Source organism: Galeopterus variegatus, unplaced genomic scaffold (assembly GCF_000696425.1).
Source record: "Galeopterus variegatus unplaced genomic scaffold, G_variegatus-3.0.2 Scaffold21818, whole genome shotgun sequence".
Classification (NCBI taxonomy): Eukaryota; Metazoa; Chordata; class Mammalia; order Dermoptera; family Cynocephalidae; genus Galeopterus; species Galeopterus variegatus.
This window is the reverse complement of record NW_007747929.1, coordinates 1-12,133: the sequence shown is the minus strand read 5'-3', so window position 1 is coordinate 12,133 and position 12,133 is coordinate 1. Positions and strand designations below refer to the sequence as shown.

The following is a 12,133-nucleotide window of genomic DNA, read 5'->3' as shown; positions in this document are numbered from 1 at the left end:
TTTTAATGCTTTGAAAGGTTCACATCTATGCTAACATTGGATATTCACTATACACCTCTGAGCGTGGCAGGAAAATATTATTAGCCCATAGAACAGATGAGAAAACTGAAGCAGAGCAAGGTCAAGAGATCTTCCCAGCACCTCACAGAACTAGATACCGAGACCTCTGACCTCCTACCTATGGCTCTTCCTGCAGTACTGCCATACCTCCTGTTTCCCAAAGCAAAACTCACTACCCGAGAGAGAAACATCTGATCTCTTGTCGCCTTCATTATTTGTCTTTGGTCTGAAGAAGCCACTGTTAAGGGAAAAGGTGCCATAAAGTGGTCATGAAGACCTTGTCATACAGGGTGATTTGTGACCCCTTGTCCAATCAAAGTTGCTTCCCTGGGAACTCTGGAGCAGAGAGAGTCAGAGAAAGAGACTACGGCTACACAGTAGCAGGTTGTGTGCTGGGGAGGGACCAGCGAGCAGGATGCCATGCTGCAGAGGACCTGTAAAGCTGGCGTTAGAAAGAGGCAGAGAGAGGCACACAGAGAGGGGCAGGCCCAACAGAACCCAGATTGGAGATCCAGCCCTGCCAGAAGCCCACCTACATTCCTGCCCTAGAGTTCCAGAAACATCTCAGTATTTTCATCAAATGACCCTCTCTTTTCGTTTACACTAACCTGGGTATTTTCTAGTATCTGCAGTCAAAGAATGCCAAGTAGCATAGTAGCCATGATTAAGTTACTTACATTCTCTTAGCCTCGGTTTCCTCATCTGAATGGAGATAAAAATACCTCCTTCATAAGTAGTTGTGAAGAATCAATATGAGATTCCTAGCATGATTCACAGTACATAGTAGAGACTCCATAATAATAGCTACTTTTGAATATTGTTGTTTCTTAGTGGCTGCAAGAGAGTGTTAAGAACCCTCAGCACTAGTCTTCTTCAGTCTCACCTAGCGCTGGGGCCTGCTGGGAGACAATACCATGGAGATGTGCTGTCTTTGCTAAGTCAACACTGTGGAGGCTTTTTTTGAGAGGCATGAACCTCCCAAAAGTAGTTGCAATTGGCACCTTCCTGCATATAGCCTACTCCATACTTGGCTGTCATTATATGAGACTAATAACCCATGGCACCAAGACCCAAAATCATCTCATGACAGTTACACTGATTCATGGCTTCTCTGAATCTTCACACACACCTCCCAAGACATTTTCACTACCCTTACCCTATATATGTCATGATTCAGATTTTTTATGCAGAAACACACTTCAAAGACCCTTACTGGCCAACTCAGATAAGGCCCTTGCCCAGATCACATTCCTGCAGCTTGTGACCTGGTTAGCACTATGTTTTATGTGCTCCAACTATTTATCCACAGTCCCCAACAAGCTTCTGGAAATCATAGTACTAACTGACTTACTCCATTATGTTTTACAAAAATAAATTTGAATCTTATAACTATCAGATAGCATCTGACTCCCTATCTCACTGTAAAGGGAGATCTAAGGAACTTCTAGGGTGGCATTTATATTGTGTCAGTCACTTTATACCAAAAAAAAACTAGCCTCTACACAATAAAACCCAGATGTCCTTCCAGAGTCTGATGAACCAATTGCTGGTGTTCTACCCCAGAAGTCTGCTTAAGAATTCATAATCTAAATCTTACTTCCAAAGGAAATTTTAATCTTCAATAGAGCCAACTCAGTCCCACAAAGAAAAGCAGGTTTCTTATGAGTGTGGAAAAGGCTGCTGTTTTGCAAGGATTACCATTAAATTATGCACATGCTGAACTCTGATTAAAGCTTAAAGCTAGAATATATTGTTACCATTGACAGAATTTTAGAGAAGACTCTTTCTTAAAGCCATAAAAGGACTGCTGAGAAGTAAAACTAGAAGAGAATTTCTTAGAACCTCTTTCTTGTAAAAATGAATATAAAGCAACTAAATGCAGTGTTTGGACTTGGCATAAACAGGCCAGTATAACAGAAACAGTTTAAAACAGTACCTTCTCATAGTCCAGCTGTATTCCAAGAGCAATAATAAGGTATTTGTAGGAGATCTGCAAAACAAAAAGATGTTATTGTTATTATAGAGCAGGACCCAAAAGGCAGCAGCCCACGGGCTGACTCAGGCCCCCGATGCCTGTGGTCAGCACTATGTTTCCATTTTGTCATGAGAATGTCTGCAGGGGCCTGGAGGGTGGTTTTGTCACGTGAATGTCCAGGGGCGGAGGGTGGTGGGCAGGCAGCAGGAGGAACACACACTCCATTTCGCCACCATGCCCACTGTTCCCCATTGCCTCACACCTCACTGCCTCATTATTGTGTAACATGCCTGGTCCCTTAAAGCTTGGGACTCCTGTATTTCTACTCAATGGAGAACGATCATAGAGAGGCCACAATTATTTGTGCCATGCTTGTGTTAACACTTTTTCATATTGAGGGGTGGAGCATGTCTTCCTAATCTTATAAGACAATCAAGTTTCTTTAAAATCTATGGGGTAATGTGTGAATCCCAAGCAAACCTGACCTGTCATATGGATTAGATCAATGTCATAATTGGGAAACTGCACTTTGAGGGTCATTGAAAAGGATGTGATACAGTATACTTAATCTTAGTTAATCATCTGTATGGGATGAAAAAGTCCTCTCTTCATATATGGGTATTGTGATTATTCACACTGAACACAAAGTATCCGTACATTTTGTGATGGAAGCGGGGGTTTAGGATCAGGAAGAAGACAAGTCAAGGTTATACAGTATATGCAAGAAGGACGTAGAGCACAAGAACTTGCTAGAAAACTGGAGATGGAGAATGATTGCAATGAGACTCAGGAGCCCAGAGAGGAGAAACAGGTGGTGGTTACCACGATCCCATACTAAATGGAGAAGCAGAGCCAGCAAGCTGAGCAAATCACAGCTGGAGAAAGAAGACTCCAAGACTTCAGAGTGTGTGGCTCCATTGGGGGAGCCAAGGGGAGCAAGTTGATGAAGATGTCCTGCCCTAGAGTCCAGGAGACTCAGCTCCAAAATCATCTCCACAGTAGGGCCTGCCTCTGACTCAGTGACCCTCCATGGGCCCCTCCCAGAACTCCCTCAGCACACTGTGCATGACACTTTATAGCACATGTTATATTGGAGTCATGTCCTCCCCACTACATGGAACACTCCTGGAGGATAAAGGTTATGTCTTATTCTTTATATTCCTGGAATGTAGCACCGTCACTAAAGTGAGGAACTCAGTGTTTGTTGGATGGATAGATGGGTAGATGGATGGATGATTTCAGTTGCTTGTGAAAAATACAATTTATCAATTGGATAGATAATATACGCATCTTCATCTGTATGCTTTGCCTATTCATTGAGAGCTGGTACCTTGAAATTTCTTGTTCTGTAGGAAAGAAGGCCCATTAAATGACTGAGTGAACCATGTTGAGTCATTGGGGTATGTGAGGTAAGACATAGCATGGGGTCTGGAGGTGATGATCTACAGGTGAAACACATGAATACTGTCAACAATAACTTTCAGCTTGTGTATGCCTTGATGGCTTTATTAAAGCATAATATAAATTCTAAAGACTACGAACAGACAACCTTAATATTATGGGGAAAAAAATCATTATGGAAGAATAAACTCCAGACAGCAAGAGAACAAAAAGAAAGCCTCAAGTCTTTTGAATGAGTTCAAGTTTGCAGGCCATATGTTCTAAACCCTAAGAAACTGCAAAAACGTATAGACAAGACTTTTGAGCAATTACAGAGAACAGTGCAGACCTCATCAAAAGGCTGAATATGGGCAAGTATTCTCATTTTATACAGGGGGTAGGGGAGGTGAATTCTAACACTGACAACTTAGTAAATAGGCTAATTCCTTGCAAAATCCCAGGCCCATCTACTACATGGATGTCTCATAGTAATTTAGAAAAAGAAGAGCACCCACATGGGCTCAGATGACAAGCCTGCTTTCAGTCAGCAGTCAAGAACTATGCTGGCACATGGTGGATACTCAATATATTTCTTTTTCCTTTTTTTCGGGTATTCTTTTGAAAAATAATAACAGCAATATTTCTTGAGCATTCACTCTGTGCAACACTGTTCTAAGTACCTTATATGTTTTGATTCATTTACTGCTCACAACAGTCCAGTGAAGTAGAAAGATGTTATTATTTCCATTTTACATATTTAGAAACTGAGACACAATTTGCTCACAAATATTTACAAAGCACCTTGTATGTGCCAGATATTATGCTAGCTCCTGGGCACACAGAGATGAACAAGAAAGACACAGTTCCTGACCTCCAGAAACTCAGGCTAGTGAGTAAGGCAGGCATTACCAGATAATCACACGAGTAATTACAAATCACAGATTGCTGTGATAGCATACCAAGGGGGAACTAACCTAGCCTGGTAGGTCAAGGAAGTCTTGCCCATAAAGATCATCTCTAAGCTAAAGGTGAGTAGGAGTTAGCTAGGTGTAAGGTGTGAGCAGTACGTACAAATGTCCTGGGGTAAGAAAGAAGCTGAGGCATTTGAGGGAATGAGAGGCCAGAGCAGGAACAAGAGAGAGAATAGAACCAGGTTAAGTCTGGACAAGTAGCAAGAGCCAGTTCACACCAGGCTTGTGGGACACGTTCCAGACAAATAGACCCTGGGTCAGGGAAGAGTCAGAGACACACTGAGTTTGGGTTTCAGCAGTGCCTTCAAGTCAGTCTTTCATCCTGTGAATAAGATAGGAAAGTATAAACTAAGAATGTAATTGTTTCATAAGTGGAATAATATTTGCTAAAGTATGTTGATTAATTTATATAATCTAACAAAGCTCTCTAGGGATAAGTTACAGAATTAAAACCTTGAACTTAAATGAAGCCATCTGTGAATAACAGTTAAGAAAAATTGCTAATTGGGTGACAGAATCATAAATCCAAAAGATCCAGACAGGTTGGGAAGCTGACCAAAAACCAACAAGGTAATAATCTCGCATGAGATGTTATGTGCTGATTTCCGATGCCTGGCTATGGAATACTTTTGCCTAATAAAATCTTGGGAGAAAGTTCCACCAGATTCCACCAACTTTTTCCCCAACCCTAAAACAAGACACTACAGATTCCCTAAGTGTCTAGGCCTTAGGAGTAATGAGTGAGGCTCAGCAGTGAGGACATCTACTAGCGCTTCTCTTTCTCAAGAGGTGAGACAAGTTTATGATCCTTAAGACAAGCACAAACCCAGCCACAGAGGGCCCTGAGCTAGTCCTGTAACTCAAAGGGGTCTAATCAGTGAGGCAGGCCCTGCTGTCCCAAAGGGGTGCAGTGGGTTATATTAGACAGGCCTCCTGGCTCTGTAAACTGGCAGAGGACTGACAAGGTTAAGAAGCACCAAGCTCTATCTTGTGAATTGAGAACATGTTGTGTGTAATTCAGTCTGGTCTCCTGGACACACCAAAGAAAATAAAGTTCTGAACCATCAATGGGGGAAAATAATATATAGCTTTTTAAAATTTTTTAATTAAAATAAATAAATATATATATGCATTTACTTATATTTATATGAATATATATTCATTACTGCCTTTAGGTAAAATAAATAACTGCACTCTTCCAGGATAGGGGAAATCTGACTTGACAGGGGTCATGTGAAAAGGACCCAGAGGTTTGACCTGATCTCAAGCCCAGCATGAATCAGCACTGTGGTAACTGTCACTAAAAGGGCAAATGCTAGCTAAGGCTGCATCAGATCGTGGGAAAGATGGTCCCACTCTGCTCTGGGCTGATCTGTAGAGTTCTCTTCTCCTCCAGGCACCTCATTCGTGGGGGCACTAACAAGCTAGATGATGTCCAAAGCCCAGTAAAGAAGAGACTGGGGGGACTGGAAACTGTGAAACATGAGGAAGTGTTGAGGGACATGAGGACAGGGCACAAGTCTACCTGAAGAGAAAACTTACACATGGAAGTGGAAATGGCAAAATATAAGAGCATCTTAAATAGCTGAATAGTTTCTCCACAGAATAGAGAGAGGACATTCTTTCTCACACTACAGGATGGAACAAGGAACAAGAGAAGTATTAAGAAAGGTGTTAAGGGTGCACGATCAATAACACCCTGGGGGCCCAAGAAAGGACAAGAAAGAAGTTACAGGAAGGTGGTTCTGACTGAACAAAGGCAGAACTTTCATATAACCTGCCTGTCTACAAAAATGAAGAGGGCTAACTTGTCAGAGAACTCCTTGGCCATGAGCTATATAAATACCAACCCATTTTAAACTCAACCCCCTACTTCCATGTGCCCCATCCCAATTAACTCTATTTTTCTCATTAATACTCATCACATTCTAAACTACTATATAATTTACTTATTATGTCTATTATTTACTGTAAGTCCTCCCCTACTAGAATATAAAATCCAGGGTGGTAAGGGTTTTTGCCTGTTTTTGTTCACTTGCTTATCCATAATGCCTAAAACTGTACCTAGCTTATAGTAGATGCTTAATAAATATTTGCAAAAGAAAGAAATGAATGAATTAGTGAATGAGTGAATGGAGGCCAAAGAGCCAAGGATCATGAATGCTGTAAGGCAGGTACTTGATCAGGATTCAGGGAAAGGCTCTAAAGAATCTCTGAAGTCACTGAAATTAAATACAAAATTTGGTATATACGGGCATGTTTCTAAAGAGGGCTTTTATCAGGTGCTCAGAATGATCTATGATCTGAGGGAAGCTTAAGAATGCCTATAGCAGGTGAATCCGTACTTAGAGGGGGAGCTTAGACTTGAAAACCTTTCAGATCTCCACCAACTCTCAGATTACACAGTTCTGTGGAAATGCCAGAGTCCCCAGTTTTAGGGAAGAAGGGGCAAGTATTATGGCCAATAATACCCTGGGGGCCCAAAAACAACTGGAACCTGGAGCAAAGCATGGTGGCTGCACTGCCTACCAGGGTCCTGGGCTCAGCAGCAGATGAGGGGACATGAATCTGCAGATGGCTGCTGAGCCTGCCATCTCACCAACCTGCTCTCATCCCCTCAGTCATACATGGGGGCAGCAGTTGCTGAAAAGTTTTGATCCATGGCTGGTGGTGATTCGAGGAGACTGCTAAACAGTGCTGAGCCATTGTGAGCCTCAAGCTCTGGCAGCAACAATTCTCCTTAGCCCCGCACAAACCTCAGTCACAGGATTCCCCTACTGGCAGAGAGCACCCTAGTGCGACTAGGATGGATGTTTTCCAACATCCATTCCTCTGAGAAGCCAGGTGTCAAGTAGAAGAGCTGGCTGCTTCAAAGAAAAGAGAAGGAAGGCGGTGCCTGCTCTTTTAATGTGTAGCAATAGCATTTGTTCAATAAACATTCAGATGCAGGATACTACACTAAGCAATAGGGTACACAGTGGGTGTTCAACAAATACTTGTCTGAAGCTGACCATATTGTGAATGACTGTGCATTAATACAAACCCTCAGATTAACAAAATAAAAATCCAAAGGCCACTGATAATTACCTCCTTGCCATTGTCTGTGTGGATGCAGTTCTTGTCTGGGTTCAGCTCAGCCACTCTAGCTTTGACCCATTCTACGCCAGATGGAACCACACTTGCTGTGGGACGACCAGACGAGGATAACTGTTTGGCACCAGCACCCACCAGCGTCCAGATGGGCTGGTAGAAATGTCTCTGAGAAACAAAGTATTTGGAGAGTCATTTCAACTTGAGGCTGATCAAAGGGTCATAGCTAAAGGCACATGAGCTAGATTCTCAGTTACTCCCTCCTGACCCTTGCAGCATCACACAGAAAAGTCTCCAGAAGGTTAATTTCCACCGCTGATGTCTCCTATCATGTTAGTCTATGAAGGACAGTGACCCAACACAAGAATTTTTCTAAGATCATCAGAAAAATCCATACACTATGTTTAGTGACTGCTGTATAATTTATTGCTGAAAGGTAATTTGGTGTTTAATGTGTACGTGTTTTATATATTGTGTGCATTATGGATACACTTATGTGCATAGATATAAAAAAAAATTAAGCCTGACAGCCTAAATACGATTCCTCCGAAGTATGCAGAGACAGTGGTAAGTGTGGAAAGTTTACAGCAACTTCTGTGGATCCTCGAAACTTCAGTAACTTCTGACCGTGTTTTTCAAGCCGGTGAAGGACTGCAGACACTATTCTCATTTCTCAGAGGTTTTACACCCAAAGCCAGAAGGCACCAAACTCTACCCGTAATGCAACGCATGTCCAAACTTTCACTATTTTTGCAGTTCTCTTGCTTCAGATGTTTCACTCTTGATCTGAAATAGTTGTTAAAGTTCTAGACTCAGGGTCAAAGGGCAGATTGATTGATGACCTCTGAAAATTCCAATTCACTAATGAAGTGGACTAGGGGACCAAGAGCTCTTGATGTTGTCAAAATGCCTCAAACTCGCTGGCCAGAACTCCCGAAACCCACACAGAGATGAAGAGGACACCAGGAATGGCCTTGCAATCTCCCTACAACCAATGGTGGATGTGATCAAAGAGCAGGAGGGCAGAAGCCTCCAGTTGTGAGAGCTCATCAATTTTAAGTCCATCTTGAACAGGAAGAGGAACAAAAATACAAGCTCAGATTGTTTTTAACAACAAACATCAGCTCCAGCAATCACTAAACCAGGCGGGGAAGGTGCTAAAAGCCTGAGCCACTGGCAGCTCCTTCAAGAGACGTGGGGGCAGGACAGATGTGATTCTGGCCTCCTGACCTGTGTCCAGTCTCAGTATAGAGAGAAGCCTCACTGCGAGACCTGCCCATAGGTTAGGTACAACACAACATATGCCAGAGAGAATAGCCACCCGGTACCACTCTCAGATCGTTGTCCTTTAAAGTAGTGTCGCTGAATTGAAGAGAAGCCACTTTAAGAAGAAAAGTGATAGCACCACCTAGTTTCCTCTCAGATCACGGCCCTGGGTAGCCTCATTCTCTACTGGGGAGACATCTTGAAAGGAAATATGCCTTTCTCATCCCACCTCCCCCCCCAAAACAGGCACCGGATCAATTTTGCTTTTCCCTCCCAAGGATACAGCTCCCAACTGGTGAACACCTAGTTCCTTGGGAAGCATTAGGCAAACCACCAAAAAATCTTGAATATTTTTTTGAAGCTTTTGGGAAATCCTAAAGGTTTTTATGAAACAGTGACTTAATCTACCCTCCTAGTATCAGCTACCTTTCCTTCCTTATAATCTGCTTATCATCCCCTTGCACTTAAATTTCTCAAGGCCACCAACAGCTTTGCAGAGGCCCCCTGGCCCTCCAACTCATCATCCCTTCTCAGACTGGAACAGAGATAGGAAAGTGCAGTGACCATTGATTTCCTCTGGACACACAGCTATCATGGATTGAACTGTGTCTCTATAAAAGGTATGTTGAAGTTCTATCCCCAGCACCTGTGAATGTGACTTATTTAGAAATAGGGTCTTTGCAGATGTAATCAAGTCAAGATGAGGTCATACCTGAGTAGGGTGTGTCCTAAATCCAATGACTGGTGTCTTCATAAGAAGGCCATGTGAAGACAGGGGGACATAGAGATACACAGAGAAAACATGTGCAGATGGAGGCAGAGAATGGAATGATGTAGCTGCAAGCCACAGAGTGGCAAGCACTGCCAGCACCACCAGAAGCTGGGAGAGAGGCATGGGACAAATTCCCCTGCCCATCCTCACCACCCAGGCTTCAGAGGGAGCGTTGCCCTGTCGATGGGTTGGGTTCGGACTTCTAGCCTCCAGAACTGAGAGAGAATAAATGGCTATTGTTTGAAGCCACCCAGTCTGTAGTAATTAGTTATGGCAGCCCTAAGAAACTAATACAGAGGAAAACACAAAAAGTCCTCCTCCTATCCCTCCCTCCACTTTCTCCCAGTCCTTCTGGATGGGCTATGTTTTTTGCCCAGAAGGAGAAGCACTGACCTGGAGACATGAAGGCCCAGTGCCTGATGGTCATGCCTATCCCAGCCCCCAACACACACACACACACGTACTCATGCACTCAAAAGAGACTTACCTCACTGGGCTCAACAATGGCCACATTCTCTGCACCCACTCTCCTCTTCATGCGGGCGGCCATGGTTACCCCACCGCTGCCCCCACCCAGCACCAGCACCTCATAGTGGCTCTTGGCGGCACAGCTGGCCCCCGTGTGCAGCTGCAGGGGGCCGACCTGCTGGGTGCCCAGCCTGAGGAAGCGGGCCAAGAGCCGGGTGTGGGGGCTGGGCACCACGGCAGCCAGCGGGGCCATCTTCAGTCTGGATCAGGCTGGAAGGGAACAGACAAGGCTGTGAGTGCCAAGGAAGAGACCACTATAGGACTGAAGCATTTTCTTGCAGGGAGGACAGGGAGGCTGGCATTTGGGCAGCCCCAGCTGCTACCCACCAGCCCCCATCGAGAGCACTCTCTCCTCTGGCTGTGGTCCCAAGGTTTCCTTAGAGCTCTCCATTGTTAGCTAACAACTGGCTCAGCTTGACATTTCTTCCTTCCCTCCTATTTTCAGGCTATCTAGGACTTTGTTTGAACCAGGGTTCCCACGCTTTAAGTTCTTCCTAATAACCTATGTCCCCTTTCTCATCTATCCGTAAGTTCTGGGGCACCATCTCCTCCAGGCACACCCCTCAACTCTTCCTTTGGCTTTTCAGTTATTAAACTGATTGTGAGTCCACAAATAGAGACCTGTAACATTCCTTGCCAGAAAGGGCACCCACAACCTTGCTGAAACAGAAACAGTCCAGCAAGAAACCTACCCCAGGCTGCTCAGAGTTCCAGCCAGGGTAACCAGGGCCTCCACCAGTCAGAGGCCTCCTGGCTCTACTCACCCAGGGATGTACAATTGAATCAAATCTCTGGCTACAGACACGCAAGCAATTCCTCCACACCTTTAGCAATTTCAACCAGATGATTTTTTTTTAAAGCCATAAAAGGAGCCCTGCCTAGTATCATAAAGTTATACTAATGTAATGAATCTGCACATGCTACAGGCCAGTCTTTTATTATATCCAATTCAGTAAGCAATTTCTGCTTAATAGTTCCTTCCCAGAAACGCACTTTACCTCTAGGAAAACATGTTTCTACTCTGAGCAGCTAGTGCTTTGACAGAGAGGACATTAAGGTTTCTCAGAGACTGGCCTTTGCTTCACCCCATCCACAGAACTGGTCTGACCTCCAGGCCACCATCTACTTGTATAACTGGAACCAGACTCAAGATACCACCCTCTCTGGGTATCACAGTGCCCCAGATTCTACCATCCCGTTCAGTCCTGTGGGTCAGCACTGCTCCAAGAACGCTTCATTAAAATGCAAATACCCTGGGGAATAACTCTTTGAGCTGCTAAGGTCACTAATTTCTTAATGGCAGCCACTGAATTATATCATTTCCCCGCCCAACTGGAGAAGAGAAAGACCGCAGGAGGAGTAAGAGAAAGCTGAGAGGGGGAAAGGGCTATAAAATATGCAAGGAATAAAGAGCCCTGGAGGAGGAAAAAGTGATGGGAAGCAGGAAGAAGGAGCCAGGGTGCTAGGTTTAACGAAGTTTAATTCTATTCCAGAGGTTTGGCTCCCCTGACAACTTCCTCCACATTTCAGATCTGAGAAGTGACCCAGAGCTGGAGGGAGGGGACTCTCGGAGGCCCACAGTAATGGGGTGGGCTCACACCCTGTTGCTGCAAGTCTAAAATCAATACAACCCTTCTAGAAAATAATATGAATCATCCTTTGACCTTGCATTTCTACTTCTGGGAAGCTGGTCTGAGGAAATAATCTCTAATACTAAGGAAGAAAAACTATTATATAGTTCTCCCATGCTTATTCATAATATGGTCAACCCTCTGTTAACTGGTTTGTGGATTAGGCCTGATTATATCCTGGGGACAGAAAACGAAACTTCAGGCTCAACACAGGCCAGGGAAGGCTCAGATCCCTGCAGTCATCTATGACTACTTCAATTTAATGTGGGGTGGAGAGCAGTCAGAATGTCAAAACACTGGGGAAAAGCTGAGTAAAACATGGCTGCACAAGACGACTCATGCAGTCTTTTAAAATCATGGTTACAAAGAATATACAACATGCTTATGTTGCAACCAGGATACAAATCGGAAGTATAATATTACCTCAATCATGTAAGAAAAAATACACTGAGGGGGAAAA

General features: G+C 43.9%; 1 protein-coding gene across 1 annotated transcript; it reads right to left on the bottom strand.

Moving 5' to 3' along the window:
- Positions 1-1,996: 1,996 nt before the first annotated feature.
- LOC103583336 (sulfide:quinone oxidoreductase, mitochondrial-like) lies at positions 1,997-10,235 on the bottom strand (the record flags this gene model as incomplete). The annotated part of the gene is made up of 3 exons (XM_008564678.1): positions 10,002-10,235; positions 7,474-7,644; positions 1,997-2,050 (listed from the first exon to the last, which is right to left on the bottom strand). Coding segments are annotated over exons 1-3 (459 nt in total), but the record flags the coding sequence as incomplete, so codon positions are not given.
- Positions 10,236-12,133: the final 1,898 nt, after the last annotated feature.